General features: G+C 41.1%; 1 protein-coding gene across 3 annotated transcripts in view; it reads left to right on the forward strand.

Annotated features, from left to right (window-relative positions):
* Positions 1–24477, forward strand: part of Usp24 (ubiquitin specific peptidase 24) — a 134664-nt gene that overhangs the window by 69323 nt on the left and 40864 nt on the right. For all 3 annotated transcript variants that reach the window (XM_052176890.1, XM_052176888.1, XM_052176889.1), the window contains exons 27-42: positions 267–365; positions 458–631; positions 3577–3662; positions 3879–3972; positions 5703–5858; positions 8743–8840; positions 10529–10624; positions 10741–10969; positions 11508–11667; positions 13232–13387; positions 14904–14974; positions 15638–15798; positions 19230–19291; positions 20960–21151; positions 22072–22189; positions 23987–24131. In XM_052176890.1, coding sequence (XP_052032850.1) covers positions 267–365; positions 458–631; positions 3577–3662; positions 3879–3972; positions 5703–5858; positions 8743–8840; positions 10529–10624; positions 10741–10969; positions 11508–11667; positions 13232–13387; positions 14904–14974; positions 15638–15798; positions 19230–19291; positions 20960–21151; positions 22072–22189; positions 23987–24131 — 2097 coding nt within the window. The remainder of the gene's footprint in view (positions 1–266; positions 366–457; positions 632–3576; positions 3663–3878; positions 3973–5702; positions 5859–8742; positions 8841–10528; positions 10625–10740; positions 10970–11507; positions 11668–13231; positions 13388–14903; positions 14975–15637; positions 15799–19229; positions 19292–20959; positions 21152–22071; positions 22190–23986; positions 24132–24477) is intronic.

Raw genomic sequence — 24477 nt, forward strand, 5'->3', positions numbered from 1 at the left:
GCTCGAGATCGTACTCTATACATGCAGGGGAGGAAGGAAAGTATAGCATAAAGCATTTAACACTGTACGGGGAACCACCCAGAGCAGTTGTTGTTGAGAAGACTGCTGTCTTCCTAGTTGGCAGCAGAGGACCCAGTACATAGCAGATGCTCGACAAAAGGCTGGAGAAGGCTTGGCAGTCAGAGTACTCACTGCTCTTCCAGACAGTAATGGAAGGAAGTGAGTGAATGAATTCTCTCATGCCAGTGTTGTATTTTATTTTCTAGGCTCACAGTAATGAAACCATAGGCAGTGTCCGGTGGAAGATAGCCAGACAGCTGTGCTCTCCTGTGGACAACATACAGATATTTACAAACGATAGTCTGGTGGGTTTAAACAACAATTGTTGGCATGTTGGCCCAGGTTGAAGAGTTTCCTCCTCTTGTACTCTCAGTAACTAAGAAACAACCTTTTGCAGCTGACAGTGAATAAAGATCAAAAGCTCCTCCACCAGCTGGGATTTTCTGATGAACAAGTTCTCACTGTGAAGACTTCTGGGAGTGGGACCCCCTCCGGAAGCTCTGCGGACTCCTCAACCAGCTCCAGCAGCAGTAGCAGCGGGGTTTTCAGTTCATCCTATGCCATGGAGCAGGTAGAGACAGGGATCTAACAACTACTGTCTGTGTGCTTTGAGCCTATACAGATTTGAGTGAGTGATCACATCTCTTTATTCTGGCAAGATCTGAATACAGCAAACTACATACTTAAGAACTGATTTGGAGCAGAGAAGATACATGCCTTCCCAGTCTTAGTCTCAGGATGTCCTGAAGCACTGACTTGGTCTTCCTGCTGGCATCTTTTTCCGTTGATTTATTGGCTTTTATCTCTCCACTGGGTCCTTCAGTACTCAGACGCAGGGAAGGGAGGTCATTGAGTAAAGTGTTTGCCATACAGCCCTGAGGAGCTGAGTTCAGTCCCTAGCAGCCACGTAAAAAGTAGGGAATGGTGATGCATGTTTATTATATTCCTATCACTTGGGAAGCAGAGATAGGCAGATCCGTCACTGGCCTTGCTGGCCACAGCCTCGTGTGCTTAGTGAACTCCAGGCCAAGTTCGTGTTCTCTGCCTCTCAGTCCTCATCTTGATGGTTCAGGGGAGCACTATGGTCTCTTACAATGCTTCCTTTACTGGTCCTCGATGCCCCCCCTCCCCAGCACCCGTCTTTAATCTTTGCAGGCTCCTCCCCATCCCCCTTACGCAGGAGTTTCCAGGCCTGCTCCTGGACCTTACTTTTCTCTGAATTCATTCCCACATTGCATTGCATGGAGCCCACAGACACGATTTCCACTCACTCAGTGTCCCCTCCTGACCACTGTACACCCCAGTGATGATAGACCCAAAGCTGAGCTCCCCATTCTCTCTCTCTCTCTCTCTCTCTCTCTCTCTCTCTCTCTCTCTCTCTCTCTCTCTCTCCTCTCTCTCTCTCTCTCTCATCTCCTTGCCTTCGGGCCTGAGTTTTTCATTTTATAGTCGTGATCCATCTCACATCATGACATCTTTGTTCTTACAAGTTGCTCATACCTGAGCCCTTAGATCAGAGGTTCTCAGCCTTCCTCATGCTGTGACCCTTTTCTACAGTTCTTCATGTTGTGGGGACCCTCAGTTTTCATTAATTTTTCATTCAGTAATTTTCATTGCTACTTCATAACTATAATTTTGCTACTGTTAGGGATTGTAGTGTAAATATCATCTGTGTTTTCCGATTGTATTACATGTCCCTGTGAAAGGGTCAAGAGCCCACAGGTAAAAGCCACTGCCTTAAAGCCTTCCTTTCCCTTAAACCTATATGAACCTGCAGATCTTTGGTCTACCTTTATTTTACCCTGTGTTCAGAATCCAGCTACTTTTCTCTGCCTCCACAGTTTCGGTACTGTTCAGGGCAGCCATCATCTTTCACCTGAGTGTTTGAATTCTACCATGTCAGGAGTCTTCATGGCACTCAGTACCCCAAAATCATACTGTGCCACTCCAGAACTCACTCTATTGTGAGCATCTCAAAGCAAAAGTTAGGGCCTTGCTGAGACGTTCAATGTCTATTGTTCTTTCTTTTTACTTTTTTTTTTTTTTCTTTTCTGAGACAGGGTTTCTCTGTATGGCTCTGGCTGTCCTGGAACTCACTCTGTAGACCAGGCTGGCCTCGAACTCAGAAATCTTCCTGCCTCTGCCTCCCAAGTGCTGGGATTACAGGCGTGTACCACCACGCCCAGCTTCAGGGTCTACTTTTCTAACCCTTCCCCTGGAGCATGTCTGAGGGCCTCTGCTGTGACCCTCCTCTCACACTGTTAGAGCTGCAGTGCTAAGGGCCCTCAGGTACAGTGGCGCCCGAACTTTAATTGCCTGTGCCAAAAGTGTTCTTTCCTAACATTTCACGAGCTGTCTTATTCTCACTTCAGCTTTTGCTCAAATAGTAGCTAGTTGGTCAGTCGTCCTTGATGTCCTGCGTATGTGTCGGCCATTTCTGGTCTTCCTCTGCTCCTGTCCCTTGTCTGCCTGCTTCTCTTGTTAGCATCCATTTCATCTACTGTCTTCTGAGAAAACACTACGCTCCACAAGACCGAGCTGGTTTTTTTTTTATTTTTTTTATTTTTTGGTGCCCCACCCTAACACGAAACAGTGACCTAGGTCAGTCAATACTTAAATGACTTCATGAGATAATTGATCAGTTTATAATTTTCTGAGTTAAGACTGAGGTTGGCATCAGAGACACAAAACTGAAGAAAGGTGTTCTGTTCTTTAGGGTTTTACTGTCTAGAGAGGAATTGCATGTGAAGTGAAAGTGTTTGTAAGATGTGTGTTTATTAGTCCTTTAATCCATATGTAAAGTCTTTGATTCTTTCGTCTTGACAACATTATCACTATAGATAGTACAGAGCACTTCAGATGTATAGTCCTTCTTAACAAGAACAGAAGAAATCTCAGTGTATCCTGACAGTTAACAAAAACAGTATAAATGGTGATTTCTAATTCAACAACTTTAAACTATCTAATGAATTCAGAGTTATATATCTGAATTTATTAAAACTCTTCTACATTAAATATATTCTATAATGATGTCATTTCTTTTCTTGTGCCCTGTGACCAGGTATCTTGACTTTAATTCCATCTGAACCTCTTTTTTTGTGGTTTTTGTCCACTTTGTCTTCCTTGATCTTTATCTAAAACAAGAGTAACTATTTTCACCTTGAGTTCCATCCTCCTGTGTGCAGGATGTGAGGAGATGTACAAACAGATACTACTTCAGTTTGTTTCCAACTCTTTCATTCTCTTGTTGCTCCAGAAAGCCACTGATAAGCTTCTTACCTGCTTTCTTTGAGGAACCTACCCTCGCCCCTTTACCTCACTCCTGCTCAGCAGGTAGCCAGGGAAGTGTTGACTGAGTGATATACCCACTGGAAGGCAGTGACCTTCACCCTGTTCTTCAGTCTCCCTCAAACTTTGTAGTGCCAACCTCTCAGAACAAGTATTTTTTGTAAGTCTGGTTAGAAAAAAGAAAATTCTTTTGCTAGTATATATTTATATTTGATGTTTTTCCTTCAGGAGAAATCTCTCCCTGGTGTGGTGATGGCACTTGTATGTAATGTGTTTGACATGCTGTACCAACTTGCCAATCTAGAGGAGCCAAGGTAAATGCATGCATTTGTGGGGCTTGAAAGCAAGTTATTAAAGTTAATGAGCCAAGCAATCTTACTTGAAAAGTAATTCATGATATATCTAAAATATATATACTAAATTTATTTCATAGTAGTATATAAATTTATACTAAAAGGCCTGTTAACTGAAGTTATAGTTTATATTGAAAGAAATTAAAGAAACTTATTTTATTTTTGAAATTTTCTCAGGATAACTCTACGAGTACGGAAGCTTCTTCTCTTGATACCCACTGATCCGGCCATTCAAGAAGCCCTTGACCAGCTGGATTCTTTAGGCAGAAAGGTATTCATATCTTTAATAGTTGTTTAACTAGCTTGAAATTTTGTGCTGTGATTCATTGAAAACATTACCTGAATCCTATGAAGGTCATTATGATATATATCATCTTTCTATAATACTTCTCCTTTTTGAAAAATACCCTTGCCATAAGTTAAAATCAGATTATTGTATTGCTTTGTAAAAGGTCCAAACAGATCCAATTATGAGATAGAGTATTAGGAAGGGGTTTTTCTATCATCTTCTCTGTATTCCTAGTATAAAAGGGGAAACTGACACCCAAAGAGATGTATTGTTCAGGGGTCAGGTAGTTCCAATGTGTTGAGTTGCTTCTCTTGTCGATGCTGAGAGGGCCTCTGCAGGTGTCAGGCTATGCACTAAGAGGTAAGAATGAAAACTTGGATTGACTTCATCAACCTGCATCAGACCCCAGGGAGTCTGATGCCCAGTAATTTATTGTCAACAAATTTAAACACAGTATAATTTGGAAAAAAAATGTTTCCTGGTGTAATATAATCTCCTAGTGCACAAGGAAATGTAATTACATTGAAACTCAACTCAGGATACATGTCATTTCTTCCAAGAAGATGGGTTCTAGAGCAATGCTGCCTGTACTAGCTAAGGGCTTAAGGAAGGATCTGGTCTGATCTCAGTCATACAGATAGTGGAAAGCTATTAGTTAGCTCTGGTTCTCCTCATGGGAGCTTGGGCGAGGCCATGGGTATGCAGATAATGTGAGAGCCGTTTAGACTGCACATTTTACATGCCCATTCCTTTGGGAGGACAGTCCTTCATGCTTCACATTCCTGACTCCACTGGAGATCTCTGAGTCCAAGGACCTCTGTGTTCCCAGAAGATGCCTCCCTGCATCTGATCACCCCAGGTCTGAAGTCTTACATAACAGACTCGTTACTTTTTTTCACAAGTACACTTAAAGTTCATTCTGGCTGAGCATGTTGGTGCCTGCCTGTGTAATCCCAGTACGCAGGAGGCAGAGACAGAAAGATCTGAGTTTGAGGTCACACCAAATGACTTAACAGGGTCCTCCTGTCTCAAAAAGATAAAGTTTGGGTATTATGACACTTGCCTTTATACAAAGGTTTGGGGTCAGTCCCTAGCACTGCAGAGTAAAAATGAAAAATAATAAAATTCATTTTGTTTTAATTTTTAAAATATTGTTCCCTAAGAGATTTACATATCAACTATTTTATGTTATATTCTTCGATTACATTCTCAGAAGAAATTGATTTATATCAAAATTGTTGAAACTGAGTTTTTTATTTGATATTTTAGTAGTTGAAATTTGGATCTGCTCAACATGTTACTTGAGGCTTAGGTGTTAAGAGAGAACTCGAGAGAGAATGCATATAACTTTGAAAAACATCATTAGTATCAGTTGAAAAGAAATCCTCAAGACTACTAGTTAAGCATAAAATGTAAACATGGAAACAAAATGACTTTGCAAGTATTTCTAAAAATGCAGTCCCAAGGCGCTCATGAAATGTGTGACCACCATTCACCGAGCCCAGTTGTACAATGAGTTGGATGGTGTGTGAATAGAGAATTAGGTGGTTTTAGAGGCCTTTTTTTGTTTGTTTGTTTTGTTTTTTGTTTTTTTGGAGAACTTTATTATCGTGGCTTATATTAAAGAGGAAGAGAGCACAAAGCACTGCGATCTGCTTTTCTTTTAAGTGTGATTTTAAGACACGTGTTTTTTTCTGCTCTTCCAAACATAGAAAACTTTGCTCTCTGAAACAAGCTCCCAGTCTTCAAAGTCTCCGTCACTTTCGTCAAAGCAGCAGCATCAGCCAAGTGCCAGCTCCATCTTGGAAAGTTTGTTTCGCTCTTTTGCTCCAGGCATGTCAACCTTCAGAGTGCTCTACAACTTGGAAGTAAGAAACACCATATCCTTCCATTTCATTTGGTAGACACCAGAAACAAGTGAAAGGTTTTATTATGGGATGATCTACCAGAAAATTGATGCAGAAAAACAAAGTGAAACTTTTTTTAAACTTTGAAAATTCTTAATTTTTTTTTCCCCATTTATACCTCTATACATTATTTACTCACAAATTAGCATCTAGGTAAAAGAATTAGGAAATCCTGTGTTGGACATCTCCTTGCCTTCCTCTATAAGCTTTGCAAGTCTATAATGTGAATTATCTTTAGCTTTCTTGATTAAATACATATTTCTTTAAATTGTATGTGTTGCCATTAACAGATTTATGAAGAATTTGTCAAGAAGCATACTAACATTACTATTTCAAGTTCTAAGAAGGCTATTAAATGAATTAGAGCAATTATTATTTTCTATTACTTTATTATCTTTTATTTAGTCATCCAGGTTTTATAATAAATCAATAGACTTAATTAGCTTCGACTGCAGTTCATTGCTTATAGTTGTGGAGACTGGACAATCCCAGATCAAACCATCAGCTGACTCGGTGTCGGATGGGAACCCACTCCTGTTCATACGCTCTCACTGGGTCCTCACTTGGCAGGCAGAGGGTGAGAGGGCTCTCTGAAGTCACTTAGACCACCAGTCCACCTCATGAGCTCATCATCTTCAGGGCCTAATCATTTCCCATAACCCCAATACCCTGCAATACACTAGGAATTAAAATTTCAAAGGGTGAATTTGGGGGACATGCAATCATTCAGCCAAATGCAATTACTTACCTCATTAAAGGTAGCTTTAAATGAATATATTTAATTCACCAAACACTACTTCTTTCATGTGTACAGATTATTACAGTAGTTTAAAAAGACAAAGTAGTGGCTTCCAGGTTTTTAAGTAAGACACATGAGATGCTAGGTACACTTAATCAGGAAAGCAGAGCATAAACAAAGGGAAGTGTCTGGGTGCAGATATCTCTGCTCATAAGCCAATCCCTCTAATCACTGTGTTAGTAGACGATAAAGCCTTGAATGAATTGGTGTTATCCTACAGAGGTCTGTTCACATCAGTAACTAAGCAGCCTTAGTGTATCATAATGCCTAAATGGATAACAGGTATCTTGATTAGTATATGTATTTCGAGTAGATTTGAGCATAGCAAATATCATAATTAGTGAGGGGAAACATGGATTTTCCCTGACGTGTACTCTTCTAATCTAATTTGGAGTGTACAGTCATCCCTCTTCTGTTACACTTATTGCTTAAATGTTCAGAGCATGGCGATGTTACATATTCATTGTTCTGAAAAGACAGGCTGGTTTAAAAGAGGAAAATATTTAATAAATAATTTTAAAATGAAATATGCCCATATATAACGTGGACATTTGAAAATAAGTATAATATTCCAAAACAAAATTTGGAATTTTGTCTGGAAGTTTTTGGCCTATTTAAATTTTCCATCTTATGATTTCAACTGGATTTATTGCTTTTGATTAGATGTTTCTAGGAAGCTAAGGTGTAGTTTTATCATCTGTATTTAAGATCACCTAGCAAAGCAAGACTATGCCAGCAGTAGGTGTAGCTCATCACAAAGTCCCTAAAGTGCATTATCTTAGAACCAAAGCGCTGATTACAAACAGTATACTCCAGTGTAATTTTAGGGCTGTAAAGTAACTGAATCCTTCAATAGGTCTCTTTTGCTTCAAATGTACAAAATATGTGGAAAACATAACTTCCAAAAGTACTTGTTTTTGCAAGTTCTTAAAATCATAATTTTCTTGAACTTTGGTCATTAGTTTACACTGTCTACCAGGAAACCTTAAAACTAATACTATAAATACCTGTTCCTTTGAGGAAAATTGATTTTCACTAAATTGTTGCTGAGTATGGGGGGGGGGGTGTGCATGCCAGTGACTAACTGCTCACAGGAAGGACTGCAAACAGAGCAGAGGACTCCGCTTCCCTGTGCTGTACCTATCCTCTGAAACTGAGGAGCCCCTTCCCAAAGAGAAGAAAGTGTCTCTAATAAAAAAAAAACAAACCTCAAAACCCGTATTAAATGCATAAGCTCATAATGCTCATAGGTTCATAGAAGTAGAGGTTTTAGAATAGAAAAGTATGTTGAGTTCAAAATATCTATTTTAAAACTAAGATTGCATGAGATTTTTAAATCATAACAACTAAATGAGCTGTCGTCTGCTGGACACCCGTGTGTGCTGCTGCTCGCAGAGTGCCTTCATTGCTCTGCTGCATCTGGTACACGCAGTCATTCTCCTCCTTGAGCTGCTAGGAAAGGGAGGCCCCGGGAAGGGCGTGCATGGTGAGAATGTTACAACAGGACTGGCTGAGCGGCTACTAAGTTTGATTTCTGTGATAGAATCCTTTACCCACCACAGTATTCAGTTAAGCTTTCCTTTAAGGTAGGCCTTGCAGTATCAGAGAAGGGCAGAGACAGACCCTAGAGGAAGAGCCGCCTCACCTACAAAGCGATGCATGTGCCTAGAGCCGAGCACGTGTCTGTGCAGTGGCTGCGTGCTGTGTTCCCTAGGGACTTCATCTAGTGCTTTTTGGTTTTGAGCTGTTTATAAAACTCTGGCGTATTTAAAGAACTCCTGTGTGTAGTTAAAGAACATATTTTGCATATTTGTTATCTAAGCTTGAAGGTATTTCATGAAAGCACTTGGTTCAAAACTGGAAAAAGAAATCATAATTAAACACAGTATAGAATAATGTGATTGTCTTTACTGAGGGAGACCGGCCTTCATAATCTTCTGAGGAACTTAGAGGCGGCATCAAAGGAGTTGAGCCCTGAGCCGCCTAAGTAAGAGGGCACGCTACAGAAAATATCATAGTGATTAACTTTGCTTCCTTGCTGCCCAGGTTCTAAGCTCCAAACTCATGCCCACAGCTGACGATGACATGGCAAGAAGCTGTGCAAAGTCCTTCTGTGAGAACTTCCTCAAAGCTGGAGGCCTGAGGTCCGTGAGTTGCAAAACCCATCTTGGTCGTATTGACTTATTTCTCCCACGTAAGCGCTGCTTATTCCTCCAGTGAACTGTGTGAGGCATTGTGAGGGTTAGAGCAAATAGTAACAGTGCTTTGCTGTCTTAGGATGGTTCTATTCATTTTCTAACTTTTCAACACTCGGGAAAATTTAGTGAAGAGTGTTTCTCCCCTCTGCAAGGGAGGCAGATTTTCAAGAAAAGTAAAGTTGAAGTGGCTGCCTCTCCCTTAGTCATTCATGAGTTTGCGTCCTGTACTGCAGCAACACTGATGCGAGTGGAGTGGAGCTGATGGCGCCCCTCCTCTTCAGCAGCGTGTGCTCAAGTGGAGAGTAACAGCTAGTTAGCCTGAAAGCATGGCATCTGGCCCCGGCTGAGGGAGGGAAAGGCTGGAGGAAGAAGCTAGAAGCTGATTCACAAGCGAGGGCTCTTTGAGCTGGAGTCGAGAGTGAGTAGAGGAGTCCTTAGGTCGGTAAGCAGAGTGCTGTATCCAAGTGGAGGACGGGGGAGGAGAAACCTTAAACAGGATTGCTCGTCCCATCTACTCAGGTAGGCCTGACGAGAAGGTCACCGTGAAGAAAGGTCCTCAGGCAGGAAGGAATGACGACCAACTGAAGTTTGAACAAAAGATGGTTCATAGAAGTCCTGTGTGGAAAAATAGCATAGAAGAGAATCTAGGCCGCGACCTTGAAGATGAAGAGGGGAAATGAGGGCTAAAAGAATTCCTAAGCGGCGGGTGGCAAGGTGCATGTCTGTGACAGTCAAAGAATTATTCTTGAGCTTACTGTGTGCGTTTGTAAGTTTATAGTTATGACTGTTTCAAGCAATGGGAACAGAAGCAGTGAGTAAAGTAGACAATCTATCTCCCCATAAAGCTAGAGAGGGAGACAAACAGTCGGCCAGTAAGTAACGATTCATGTTAAGAGGGATTAAGAGCAATAGAAAGACACAAAAGAGGAAAGTAAGGAGTAAGTGTGATTTTTAATAGTAGATGAGAAAATGTCCTCTTTGTGAGGTGACATTTTACAGAGACTTGAAAACTAGGTAGGAGCAAAGCTTGGTGAGCAGCTGCCTGGACCCTGTGTAGGACACCCGAGGGAGGCAGAGTGCTTGGGGCCTGTGGCTTTGCCCTGTAGAATGTGGCACTCTGCAACCCTCAGGATCAGGAGGTGCAGCACCTCAGTCTGCTCTGCACACACTGCCTTTCCCGTTCATGTAGGAAGCTGTTGAACAATTTTGTGCAGATGAGTGCCGTGATCTGATTTATGTTAAAAGAATCACTCTGGTTGGCCTTCTAAGAATAGATTTGGAGGGTGGAGAGGTAAGAATGGAAGTAAGAAAAGTGGAGATTGAAAACAAACTTGAATACACCAGTTCTTGATATATTTTTGAATTGCTAGTTCTACTAATACCAGGGTAGGTATTGTTCTGTGATGGCAAACCAATTAGGAGAAAAAGCCGCCATCTGAACACACTATCTTGGTTATCTGTAAGGCAAAACCACAGGTCTAATTACGGAAGTCCTTGTGATAGAAATTATGTATGTGGATAGTTCATTTATATGTAGAAACTTGGTAACTAAACATTTATGGAACATTGCATTTCGTTTTCTATTTTAAAGAAATTGAAGTCTTTACTATTCTATCTTTGTTCTTTCTTTGAAGCTTGGTTGTAAATGTCATGCAGAGAGATTCCATTCCATCGGAAGTAGACTATGAAACAAGACAGGGTGTTTATTCTATCTGTCTACAACTTGCAAGGTATGAAGATGGATTACATTATCCTCTCAAGGCAGTATTCTACTTTTCTTCCCAATGTTTATCATTTTAAAAGAGTATGAAATAACTTTGAATGTGCATTGCCTTCTCTGTTTAAGGTTTTTACTTGTTGGACAGACAATGCCAACGTCATTAGATGAAGACCTTACCAAAGATGGCATAGAAGCACTTTCTTCCCGTCCATTCCGCAATGTCAGCCGGCAGACAAGCAGACAGATGTCCCTATGTGGGACCCCAGAAAAGTCATCCTACAGACAGCTGTCAGTGTCAGACAGGTCTTCCATTAGGGTTGAAGAAATCATTCCTGCTGCTCGAGTTGCAATACAAGTAAGTAGTTGGTGAACTCAGGAAGAACCAAGAACCAAGAGCTGTGACTATAGAAGAGCCCCAGTGTGAACACTGCTTTCAAGCCATTTAGCATGAGGAGGGTGGAGACTGCCAACAAGTACAGAAACCATGTGATCAGGGTGGAAGCAGCAAGTGTAAAACTAGAGACACCCAGCCTCCCGTGCTCTCAGCAGTACGGGCTCATTCACCTGTGCTGTCGTGTGTGTTTAAACCACGAGGTCCTAAAGACTAAGTGGTGAACAGAATGAGGGAATTGGAGAGGAAGAGGAGACTTGTTCAAGCACAGAGGGTAAAGCCAGAGCTCACACGCTGAGTGACAGGACCTTCATGGAAGCTGAAGTGTACAGTGTAGGCGGGGGCGTGGCAAGAAAACGAATTGAGGAATGATTGGGTAGAGCTAGAGCTTAGCTTTAGGGCTACAGGTAAGGCTCCTCACGAGTGTGCGAGGACAGTGTGAGGAGGACAGTCAGGGAAGTCAGCATGTCTTTCTCCTAATACCCTCTCCATGCCTCCTTAGACTATGGAAGCAAGTGATTTCACTGCCACTGTGGCTTGTTTCATGAGACTGTCATGGGCTGCAGCTGCAGGACGGCTTGACCTTGTCGGAAGTAGCCAGCCGATTAAAGAAAGTAATTCTCTGTTTCCTGCTGGAATTAGGAACAGACTCAGCAGTTCAGGTACTGATTTAAAATGGGACAGTGCTTTTAAGTAAACACAGAACAGTATGTTTCCCTATGACTTTTTGGTCCTCATTAGGATGTGTGTGTGTGTGTGTGTGTGTGTGTGTGTGTGTGTGTGTGTGAATTTATAACAATAATAATTAAAGAGGACAAGGCCATAAATTTGAGAGGGAGTGGGGGAAGGGTTGGATGGGGGGGGGGGGGTAGAAGAACCATAAATACAGTACCCATGTAGAAAAATCTCCAGAACAAAAAGGACAATAATGGAACATTGGGCAAGAATTAGCTGTAAGAATAATCCATGCACAGATCTGTCAGATTATAAAAAGAAGCTTTTTCTTTTGCTTTTGAATATGATTAAAAAATTCATGAGTCTTGACACCGTATTTAAGAGAAAGGGCGTTCGTTTATTAGCGCATGGGATAAGTGTGATGGCAAGCCCTGCCGTCGTTAGCTTTGCTGAGTGTACAAGGGCTACACCTGTAACTTGTGGCTGAAACATAAATTTCCCAGAAGTCTAGCATGGTGAACAGTTCTTTTCTTGGTTTTGCACAGCTCCATGCCCCAACTCCAGAGTGTGTGTGTGTGTGTGTGTGTGTGTGTGTGTGTGTGTGTGTGTGTGTGTGAGAGAGAGAGAGAGAGAGAGAGAGAGAGAGAGACAAAGACAGAGACAGAGAGATGTCTAGCTTGTGTGTGATCTACAGATCAATATAAGATTATTGTTCTTCAGATATTTTTGTTCTCTTTTTGGTTTGGGGAGAGAGCGGCTGCTTTGAGGCAGGGTCTCTCGTTGACATAGAAATCACCTGCTAGGCTGTGCTGACTAGGAAGCCCTAGGAATGTGTCTGTCTCCACATCCCCAGTGCTGGATTTGCAGGTGTACTGCTATGCCGAGCTGTGCCCATGGGTTCTGGGTACTGAGTTCAGGTTCTTATAATTAGCGTACTAAGCACTTTACCAACTGAGCTACCCTTCTAGTCCCTGTCTACTCATTTTTGTTAGGCATTTTCACGTAGCTTTATTTCTTAGCTTTGTTAGTTCTTCCTGCCTTATATGTTTATAAATACATCAATAGTAAAAGGGTTTTCTAGTTTGGCTTGGTTTGGGTTTTTGGAGATAGGGTCTCACTATGGCCTTGGCTGGCCAGGTGCTTGCTATATAGACTAGGGTGACCTCAAACTGTCCACCCTTCTTCTCCAATGCTGGGATTAAAGGTGTGTGCCACCATACCCAGAGTAATAATATTTTTTAAATTATGACCAAATATGCAGAAATGTTAAGTTGTATTTTTAGGATTCTTGTGTCCATGTAGCTCATTAAGATCATCTTATAAGACACAAGACATTCTCCCACCTGAAAGGAGTTTTGTCATGTGTAACATTTTGAGTTTCTGCAATGTGTTTAAAACAAAGCAGCTGTCATGCATCAGATAGGGAGACTATACTCCTGTTCCCTAGCAACGCTCTCTTGCAGGATTTACTATTGCCTAGGGACTGTGGGTCTTACATTAAAGTACTGCATGCTCCTAGGAGCTATACTAAACGTGTGTTCCTGCTTTCAGGAAGCAATTGCAGCTCTAGCAGTGAAGGAGAGCCAGCAGCCCTGCATGCTGGGCTCTGTGTCCGGCAGCAGTCTGTGTCCACCAAAGATGCCCTGATTGCCGGAGAGGCCTTGTCTCTTCTCGTCACGTGCCTGCAGCTCCGGAGTCAGCAGCTGGGTAGGAGGCTTATTAGTAATTCATTTCTTTCAGAGAAAATCCAGCTCTCGGTTAAGAGTTGGCATTGCTTTATAAAAAGCTCCTTTTGATGAGAGAAGGGATAGAGAGAGTAAGGATGTAGAACAGGTGAAAACAGTGTTGAGCGGTTGTTTCTGCAGGAATGCTTGAGTGTTTGCTGAGCCTTTTGGGTACAGACACATTTGTGTCCACACATAGAATTCTATATCAGGTATTGTAGGGTGCATGTCTGCTCGATTGGAGATAATTGTAACTAAGGAATTGAAGCACCCAGGTTACTAGTTTATATTAAGTAAATTGTGTCAGAATTAGATATTGCTAGGGCTGCCTCTGTAATCTTTGCTTATGACTTCTAGTGGGTGGAGAAGCTGGGCCTTTGTTCTTCAGTCTCTGCTCTGCTTCTCTTTTTCCTGGTGACTCCATCCAGTTTCAAAGCCTTAAATCCATTAGACACTGTTACCCTCCATGTTAGTGTGAGTCTTTGGTCTGGACCCCCTCCTCATCACTGTACTTGAGATATCTCAAACCTAACCTGTCCAGAATAACTCTGATCTTGCCCGTAGCACTCAGAAGTTCAACCAGGTTATGAGCAGAGCAGTTCGAGCTTTCTCCATTCTCTGCCTAAGAACCTTGGAGTAACTATCACATTTTGCCGTCTCTGCTTCTGTTACGTGAGCGTAACCTCCTCCAGATTCTAGAGTCTACCTGTTTATACCCCTTTTGTGTGTAGTTAGTACTTCCACACTGTCTCCACCTCTTAATTGGATTGTACCAATCAGTGCTGACCTAATTTCTCTCCCTACTCCTGCGCTTACAGTTTATTCCTCAGGCATGCTCCTTCAGAACCACAGGCTTCTCTGCTTATCCACAGTAAAAACCAACTCTCTACTGAGTCCCCAAAGCCAGCACAATCCAGTGTACCAGTGATTCTGTAACATCCAAATGAACTATATAAGTCAGAAGTTAAAATCACCAAGATAAGCATAGAAATTAGACATTTTAGTTCTAACTTATAATTAATTAAAGTAAAAACTACAGAAATTTTCTGAGAACAAATGAATTTGAAGATTTTTATATGGGAAGTTTAAATCATTATGAAATACCTTTTTAAACCTGTACCATATTCATAATTTTCCTGAAATTGTTCGAGACATTTTCAAGTTGAGAAAATATAACTTCTCCAAGTTTTTATCTCATCATGTATGAGCTTAGTTTAAGGTGTATTTTATAGTTAGTAGCACTATAGTTTATAGAGAGAAGACTTCCTTGTTCTGGAACTGGCACATACAGGGTAGTGGTGCTGAGATGTGCATGAGTCACATTCAGTTCCCAGGGACCAGGGGACAGCCGCAGAGACCATTGTAGACAATCCTGGGCTTTGCCTCTATGGAGAAAGGGGAACTTTTTCTGCTTAAATTTGGTCTTATGAAATTACTTAGGAATACTGTCGTTTTGTAAGTGCATTGCCTGATTCTTTCCTTCTCCTTGTCTGCCTTAGCGTCTTTCTACAGCTTGCCCTGTGTTGCTGATTTTATCATCGATATTCTGCTCGGATCGCCAAGTGCTGAGGTAAGGATTTCTATTACTTAGCAAAAGGCCTTTCGGTCTTCTTGTTATGGGCATTCATAAAAGCCTTCAGCATTCACGGAGTACAGAAGGAATGGCTACAGACCCCACCTGAAGGAAAGCGCCCGATCAGATCACATTCTGCTTTCTCTTTCTCCCTCCACATTCCAACAAAAGTTTCAGCACTAATGTTAGAACTGATTAATGCTTGAATTTTGTTGATAACCAAAGAGCAGCCTCCAGTGTTAAGCCTCTGGTAACTGCAAAAGCAGCAGATGTAGGCCTCAGCATGTTGGTCAGTCTAGAGAGATCACCTTCAAACCATGAACTTTTGTTAGGTTTTAATTCTTTCATATGTGAAATTAAACATATGTGACATGTAAACTTTTTAAATATTTGAAAATGGTGATTATTTTCATTGAGTTATAAACCTGTTAGCTCATGTAAAATAGTAGAGGAATTTGGGAAATTAGTATCCAAACCACATTTATTTTTTAGTAGTCCATTTACTCTGCAGAACCTTGACCTTTGAAGTTAGAATCCTCACATCTTTCTAACATATTTGAGTCGCTTGAACAAGTGAATGGTGTGGATTTTCAGGGTGTCACTTTTGAAGTAGTCTGCAGTGTTGATGGCATCTGTCGTTTCCCACTGCTCACATTTCAGATCCGCCGGGTCGCCTGTGATCAGCTGTACACTCTTAGTCAGACAGACACTTCGGCCCATCCAGAAGTGCAGAAGCCAAATCAGTTCCTCTTAGGCGTCATTCTCACGGCTCAGCTGCCTCTCTGGTCCCCGACCAGCATCATGAGAGGAGTCAATCAGAGGTATGGCATAAAGACAGAGTGGGAGAGGGGCTCCCTGTGCTGCTCCTGTGAAGTCCATACGGGTTCTTGAGGCGAGAGCTTCTCTTTCCCTTGCCTCGTGTGCAAGTTCTGCATGTTTTTCCTGTTGCAGGATGAGAGTTAACCCCACCAGGCCTCCCTCCCCACCAGTCCTCACCCCCGTACTGCTTTTCTTATTTGGCAACATCCTGAGGCTATTTGAGCCTGTCCCTTGGTCCACATCACACTTCTGTCCTCTTGCACGCCACTTTCTCAGCTCAGATATTTTATGGAGTCTGTAGGTGACTTTGTTAGTTTGGGTATCTTAAAACTTTGTTTTCTAATCCATAAGCATGAGGTATCTCATGATGTTTAATTCCTCCCGGCAGTGTGTACTGCTTTACTATAAGACTTACCTCCTTGATTAAGGTGACTCTCAGGTATTTTATTATTCTTGATGCTATTGAAATAGAATCGTCTTCTTAATTCACTTTTCAGATTATACACTGTTGGTGGGAAAAATACAACTTTTGTTTGTTGACTTTTATATCCTGTAACTTTGCTAAATTAACAGGCCTTGGGTGAAATCTTTAGTGTTCTCCACACATTAATATGTTTGTCAGATTAGGGAGTGAGTAAGTCCATTTCTACTGCCAGCCTAGATGCCTTCTTTCTTGCCTAATTGCTCTAACGAGAAGTTTCAGTGTTCTACTGAACAGAGATGGTGAAAGTGGCCATGCTGCTCGTGGGGAGGAAAGAGCTTGCGATCTTACACTACAGAATGCAAGGTTCATATGGAGTTCTCCTTCGTGGCCTTTATTATGTTGAGATAGACACTTCAATTCCTGCTTCAGTCAGTATTTTGATCGCAGGGCAGCATTAAACTTGGCTGGCTCCCTTTTTTGTGAAATGTATTGAATTATATTTAATGTGTATGGACGTTTTGCCTGCATATGTGTGTGCATAGGACCTGTAGAGACCAGAAGAAGGTGTTGGATCCTCTGGCACTCAGGTGTTAGGAACCAAGCCCAGGTCTTTGTACAAGAGCAGCAAGTGTTCCTAACCACCGGGCTGTCTCTAGCTCTGTTGATGCTTTTGTCCTTACCCTGGAGCTGATGGTGTGGGCTCCTCACTCCCTCTCTGTTACTAGGGCACTTCATGTCTGACCGTCACTGCAGTCCAAGAAACCAACCTGTTCGTGTTCTAGAACTTTTTAAGTGTACTGGTTTGCTAATATTGGGGATTTTTGCTTTAGCATTTATGAGGGTTTTGGGGTTGTAGTTTTCTTATGGGATCTTTATCTAGCTTCTGTAGTAGGACACTGCTGTCCTTTAAGAATTGGTAAGCATTGCCTTCCCTTCAGGGTCATAGAGTTCGAAAAGGACTACTGTTAGTTTTTTAAATGTTTAATAATAAAATTTACCAATAGAGCTTTCTAGGCTAGTTATTTTCTTAGTTGGGAGTTTTTAAAATTCTACTTTGCTAATATTTGCGTTCCAGAATTTTCATTTCATATAGAATATTAATTTTATGGACAGTTGCTGGTGGTACACATAACTCTTTTTTCTGTAAAAATCAATGGCAACATTCTTACTTTTCATTTTCAAGTTTAATACTTGAGTTTTTGAGGGTTTTTGTTTGTTTTGTTAGTCAAACTAAAGTTATCAAGATATTTCTTTTGTAATTTTTTTTTCCATTCTGGACTTTTAAAATGCATATATTTTCTAGATGAGGCATCCAACACAAAATATCCTTCAATTGTTTTATCTGTTGTTTGTAGGTCTTTATTACAGGATTTTGTGTGTGTTTGTGTGTGTGTGTATGTGTGTGTGTTTGTGTTATGAATGCTTATACTCACATACAATTTTTATTGTGTGAAAATTCATGGTCTACATATTTAATTATCAACATGTTATCTTAGCATTTGACCTTCATGTTTTAAAATCCTCATGTATGAATAAGAAGTCAGTGTTTTTGGTTTTGAAAATCATTATCATTGATTATCAATCGATCATTATGGGTGACTTGTTAACTTTTCAACCCAGACTTTCATTTGCATCTTACCATCAAGACTGACCCTGAGGTAGATGTCAGTTGTATATTTTTAATAATAAAAAATAATTCTTTAATAATTTAAAACTAATTTTCAGGAAATATTTTTACCTGTAAGCATCTGAACTAAAAGTAGATGTCTTTTTCCCATGACTATTTTTGACTTTGGAATTGAAACTTTTCCCACATGAAGTTTTTCTAAATATAAACATTTATTTGTAGGACAGTGATTGTCTAGTGGGTCTTCAGTTGTTTCAGAAGTTGAAGCTGTCTGGCTTGTCCTCACTGTACTAGTTACTTAATTCCTCTACAAGTGAAGGAGAAAAGCCCAGTGGAGAGGTCCGCGGCTCAGTGGGTCAGAGTACACCGTGCTCTTGTAGAGGACCTGGGGGTAACTCCAGCAGCCACATGATTACACCAATGACCCCGGTTCCAGGAGACCCACTGCCCTCTCTGGGCACCAAGCACGTACATGGCACACATGCACACATGCAGACAAACAGTCATAGTAAAATAAATAGAATAAATTTTAAGACAAAACATGAGATGAGGTTTTTTTTAACAAAAAAAAACTTTTGACAGTTGACTTGTAAAGCTGTTTAATTTTGCACAGTTGAATGGTTATACTTTTCATAAATTTGAAATTTGTATTTCACAACATTTTTTAAATGTCTTAATTGGTATATAATTAGCAATTACCATAGCTAATTGTGCTGCACAGTTTACCAAGGTGTGTGTGTCTGTGTGTGTCTCTGTGTGTTTTACCCTCAGAAAGGTCTTAGGTTGGATATTTTATTATCTGTAATTTTAAAAAACCTAAAAATCTTGATTCATTGCACCCACTTGATCCATTTATGTCTAAATATTCATACATTTTTATTCTATAATAAGACTATACTAAGCATTTAGAAATTACAAGACTGAGAGAAATGAGGCGTCCATTGACACCAGCTATAAGTAGCAGAGCCAGGATTGAAACCCGTCTGATCCTACCACCTGTGCTCCTGCCCCCTGTACCACAATCCGATTCTGGACCTGGGTTCCTGCCCACTGTAACAGTCCAGCAACTCCATGCATTTGACAGCTAATTGGTAGATATTGGCTCACGTTTGAGTGAACAAATGCAATCAGTGTTTATGTTAGTTTAAAATATGATACATGTGTAAGTTTTCTTCTCTCTACACTATTGTTCCTAGACTACAGTTCATTAAAATTATTACTTTCTGTCATGCTAAAGTTAGTATTTAGTGTAAGTATTGTATGTTTAGGAAAATTACCTTGCCTCAGCTGCTTTGTGGGCTTTTTTTTTTTTTTTTAGAGGAAAATGCTTTGTATTTTAAAATCAAGCCTTTATTAATAACTGAAATCTATCTGGTTTTTAGACTGCTGTCTCAATGTATGGAGTATTTTGATTTGCGGTGCCAGTTATTAGATGATCTGACAAGTAAGTAAAGTCTCACTTTGATTCGGGGTGGGAGGAATGAAAATAATACCATAGCTGATGTACCTGTCAGGAAGTGAGAGTACATTCATTTTTGATGCTGGGTTTGTTTCGTGGGCATGGCATGTAAATCCATGTGCCACTGAGCTCAGCACCTGTTACATACCCAGCCGGGTACAAGGAAGGCTTGGTAACTTGAGAAATCGCAGGTCTCGTTAGTAATTGAACTAAGAAAGAATTAACGTGAAGGATCTGACATAATTTATTCTACCACGTTTTATTTTTAAGGTTTTTTTTTACTTTATTTATGTGTATATGTATGTTTTGTATGAATGTATATGCACATGTGCTTGGATGCCTATAGAGGCCAAAAGAAGGTGTTAAATACCCTAAAATGGAGTTACTGCAGGTTCTAAGCCACCTGACATAAGCACTGGGGACTGAAATCAGGCCCTCTGGAGGAGCAGCCAGTGCATGTACCACTGAGCCATCTCTCCAGACCCTATTCTGACACATGGGATTATTTAATGGCAGCTGGAATCTGTTGGGACTTGTTGATAGTGACAGAGGTCAGTCAGTGAGTGAAATAGCAGTGAAAGAAGTTGCCTTTTAGAATGAGATTTTACTCAGCTGTACTTTCAAATAATGCAAATATATTATAAATAATGCAAATTTCCCTTGTAAATTTTTGTTGTTCAATATATTCCCTACTCTTTACCCTCAAAATCACTTCAGATTACAGGAAATAAAATTCAGAATAAACAGAAATATTAATTGGAGTAGAACATCAGAGCCAGGTGACAATAGACATCCACCGTGAGTGGACGACATGGAGCCCCTTTGGGGTTCATAGATGGTTCCTGGAGGCTGGAGGTCTGAAGGACAGCATGTGGCTGTTGTCTGTGCTCTAGAAAAGGAACAGAATGGCTTCTTAAAAGAAGCTGCCTTTTCCCAGCACCTCATTCTAAAAGAATTTTCACGCAGAAACCTTTCTTCTTGCAGTTGAGCACAAGGCTCTAGTGTCTGGTGACTGACCTTCCTAAGCGTCAGCTCTGCAGGCAGGTGCTTTCCTGGTTTTCAGATCAGGGCTCCACCTATGCAATGCAATGAGTTACTTGGAGACTGGAGTACATAATAGTTAGTATAAAGTAGGGAGAATGGGACTGCCTCTAACTGGCTAGACTAGCAGATACCTTGAGCCATGCTTCCAGTGTAGAATTTGACCATCAGTCCTTGTTTGTTAGAGTGAGAGAAAGTATTCTCTTGTGTTTATTTGGTTCATGGTTTGGAGACAGGAGCTTATGATACCTGCCTGATCTTTTTCTTTTCTAGATCTACCTCTTTGGTTTAAGAAGCACTGTGGAGAGCCGTAGTTCTTCTCATTACTTTCCATTCCTCCCTTCCCCTGGGAAGTCTTGTTCACAAACCAGGTGCTTTGTTAGAGCAATGATCATCTCTATTAGCATGGTGGCCTGTACAGAGGAGGCAGTCAGGTATTTAGTTGATGCAGGAGATGGCCTTTACAGGGTCTGCAGTCAGAAGGGTTTGTGAGATCTATGAAGTGAAAGATTAGGACTTTATCTGATATCTTTAGTCCAGCACTTTGATTCTATGAACAGAAATCTTTCTTTGTAATAGATTTCTACCCCCTCACCTTTATCCCCATCTCAGCTTCAGAAATGGAGCAGTTAAGGATCAGCCCAGCTACCATGCTTGAAGATGAGATAACATGGCTGGATAACTTCGAACCTAATCGCACAGCAGAGTGTGAGACCAGTGAAGCGGACAACATCCTGTTGGCAGGACATTTGCGGCTCATCAAGACCCTGCTGTCACTCTGTGGGGCAGAGAAGGAAATGCTTGGTGATTACTGCTTTATTTTATTGTGTGAGAGAGGGGACCTCAGTTCTTAGTTACTGCCGTAGCATTGTGTAATTGTGACACTATGATAATTGCTAAGTGTTACACAAAAAATGGCATTTTAGGAGTAAAAATTTGTCTATAATTTTAATGATTAGTAAAACATAGGGTGCCTTTTACCTGTGCCCTAAATCACATGGAGAGTTTTATATTGTTGAAAATAGTTATCAAGTAAAAATTATAATTCAGAGGTTTGTTTCTTTTGCTATTTGTTATATTTTATATATATCTTCATTCTTAAGAATGGTTCTCACCTGGGAATTAATCCCCAGCCATTACCTCCTCAGTATTGGGGAAATGTAAGATTCCCCTGGAGTATAGTTACAACTTGGATATACATATCCAAATGATATAAATTATATTTAGAAAACAAACCAAAGTATAACTACCACAGTTGTAGTATCAACTATGCCAATGCTATAGAATCTCAGTGGCTGTTGAGGACACATAGGAAAAGTGAGTCTTCACCAGGAAGGAAGGAGTATCATTTTACCTGACGGAGATAGCCTTAAAAGTCCCTTTAGCCCTTGCGTGGAGGACTTCCTGATGCCCATATACGAACCATTCCCTCAGACGATTCTGCCTTGTAGTGGTGTTGACACTTGTGCCTTCCAAGTTGAACGCTTGACTCCTTTCACTGTCACAGACTCCAAAAGAAGGCACTGACTACTCCTTACCTTGCTTCCTGGTCCCAGCATGCCACAGGTCTGGGCAGCTTCCTGAGCTCTCAGACAGTCCTCTAAGTTAAAGCAGACGCATTGCTGTCAGGTGGCCGTGGGTGCCTGTGCTGCTCTCATAGTGCAATAGAGTCTTCCAATTAAAATCTGTGTTCCTCGCCAATATGATATTCTGCTCTATTCCAGGTTCATCACTGATTAAACCATTGTTAGATGACTTCCTTTTCCGAGCTTCTAGAATTATTCTAAATAGTCATTCTCCAGCCAGCAGTGCCGCCATCAGTCAACAGGACTTTCATCCAAAGTATGGGAAATGCACGTTGTGTTCAGTTTTGGTAAAATCTCTTAATTCACAACTGTAGTCCAAAAAAAGATTTTCTTAACTTGGAATTTGTCTTCCATCTTGTGAGTTTGCCCTGTTTCCTGCCACTTAAACCAAGGCACGTGAATGAGCTTTGTTTAAAGCGTGCCTGGCACATGATGAACAGAGACAAAGTGTCCTGGTTCAGATCTCATCATCAAGGTGGGAAAGGAAATAGCTGTGTTGATCTGCTGGTCAGGAACAAATCCCAAGGGAAACAAAGGTAGGAAGAATTCATGCAGGCATTGGGGTGTCAGCTTGGTGATAGGGCATGCGTTTAGCCATGTGAGTCCAACCCCAGCACCGAAGGGGAAATAATGGAATATCTCCAGTGTAAACAGACTCCAAGTATAGGCTTCAGGATGTTTTAGGAGAAAGGTCTGGAACCTTGTCATTTGCTGGCTCACACTATGTTCTCATATCTGCAGCTGCTAGTAATTTATTAAAGTTGTAATTTCAGAAGCAAGGTTTTATATTCGTCTTTGGAGATATAAATGTGAAATATGTACAAGTGAAGTGATGTTTAGATTGTTGTCCCTAGAAAAGGCAGCAGTGAGCTGCCACTTACCTTGCTTGGAATTGAACTTTATTTTCTAAAAAGGAGAGTTACAATTTCAGAGATGATTGACAGAGGCAAGGCCTAGGGAGAAGAATGTCCACTGAGGCGTCCTGTGTAAATGCTTTTCTAACTAGAGAAATCCTATTAGCAGACTGTAGTGGAAGGCAGGGAGAGGGCATTTTTAGAGCTCTTAATCTGTCCTTAGCGCTGTGTCTCCCATCTTGTTCCCGTCTGGGCTTGTCTTGAAGCCTTAGGTCTCTGGGATTCTATTTAAAGCACCAGAAATGCATTAGTATTTTTGACTTTTCAGTAAATGCAAAACAATGTATATCTAGCATTTTTAGTGAAAAAAAAATTCATTGGTGACTCCTTCCCCTTATTTTTATTTTAATAATAAACTCATGTATAACTCCTGAATGGAAAAGCAGACATGATTCGTCCTCCCCTATGTGCTAAAAATGCTTCTCCAGCAAAACTGTGAAGCACAAGAGACTTATAATACATGACATCTTTCTGAAAGTAACACAACAACTATATACAGCCTCTGTGTATAGTGCCTCCCTGCTCATTTCTTGTCCATCCTGTTCAATCCATACATCTAGACAAGAATTAAAGACAGTGCCACCTACCTCTGTGGCCCTTGACCTCGGTGGCAGGTGCAGTGCTAACCCAAGAGCTCTGCACTCCCCCTCCTGCCCTTTTGTAACGGGTTCACGCAGAGGCTGGATGCCCTCTTTTTTGTGTATCCATTCTATCTGTGAGCACTTCAGTAGTGCCAGGTTAATCAGAGTTCAGAATTTCTGCCTGGGTTGAAAGGCAGGCAGTAATGGAAATTTGCTTTCCCCTGTGTCAGTTTCATAAACTGATTTGACAAGCTATTGGTTTCTGTCTCCATTTTCTGTTACACAGTTGAAAGCTGTTAGTGTCATTGGAGGATTATTGACCATCAGCATATTTGAAATGTTTGTGGGAATCTATATTTTCACAGTTTTCCTTTTTCTTATTTGAGAGGATTTTACTGATTATTATCACACTAAGATAATAGTTCTGAAACCTCTTCTGCCCCCTGTATTTATGGCACATGATTACTAGATTTCTGCCATAGACCTAACTTACCCGTGTTTAAGAGATTTTGTTTTCTGTTGTTGGTTTTTGAAGATGGCTTGTGCTGTTGTTCTTAGGTGTAGTACAGTAAACAGCCGCTTGGCCGCCTATGAAGTCCTTGTGATGTTAGCTGACAGCTCACCTTCAAACCTTCAGATTATTACAAAAGAACTACTTTCAATGCATCATCAGCCTGACCCTGCTCTCACCAAGGAGTTTGATGTAAGTTTTTAGTCCTACTAATGTTCTTTCTGTGTAAATGAGTCTAGAGGATCCTGGTATCCTCCTCCTCCTCTGTCACACTCCACTCTGGCTGATGCAAAGCATCGCTTGAACCCAGAGCTGCTTAGACTAGGTAGCCAGCTTGCTCTGGGGACCCAAACTGCAGACTTCATGGTTGTATGTGTAGATGACCCTAAGTCATCACCCAGCTCTCAGGTATGCCCAGGACGAGGAGCAGGACAGAGGCCAGGAGAAGTTGCAGGAGTTAGGGCCTCAACACATGGGACCTGGGCATTGGAATCAGGATTTTAGCCTTTGCAGCACCTTTACCTGCTGTGGAGTTTCT

Source organism: Apodemus sylvaticus, chromosome 3 (assembly GCF_947179515.1).
Source record: "Apodemus sylvaticus chromosome 3, mApoSyl1.1, whole genome shotgun sequence".
Lineage (NCBI taxonomy): Eukaryota > Metazoa > Chordata > Mammalia > Rodentia > Muridae > Apodemus > Apodemus sylvaticus.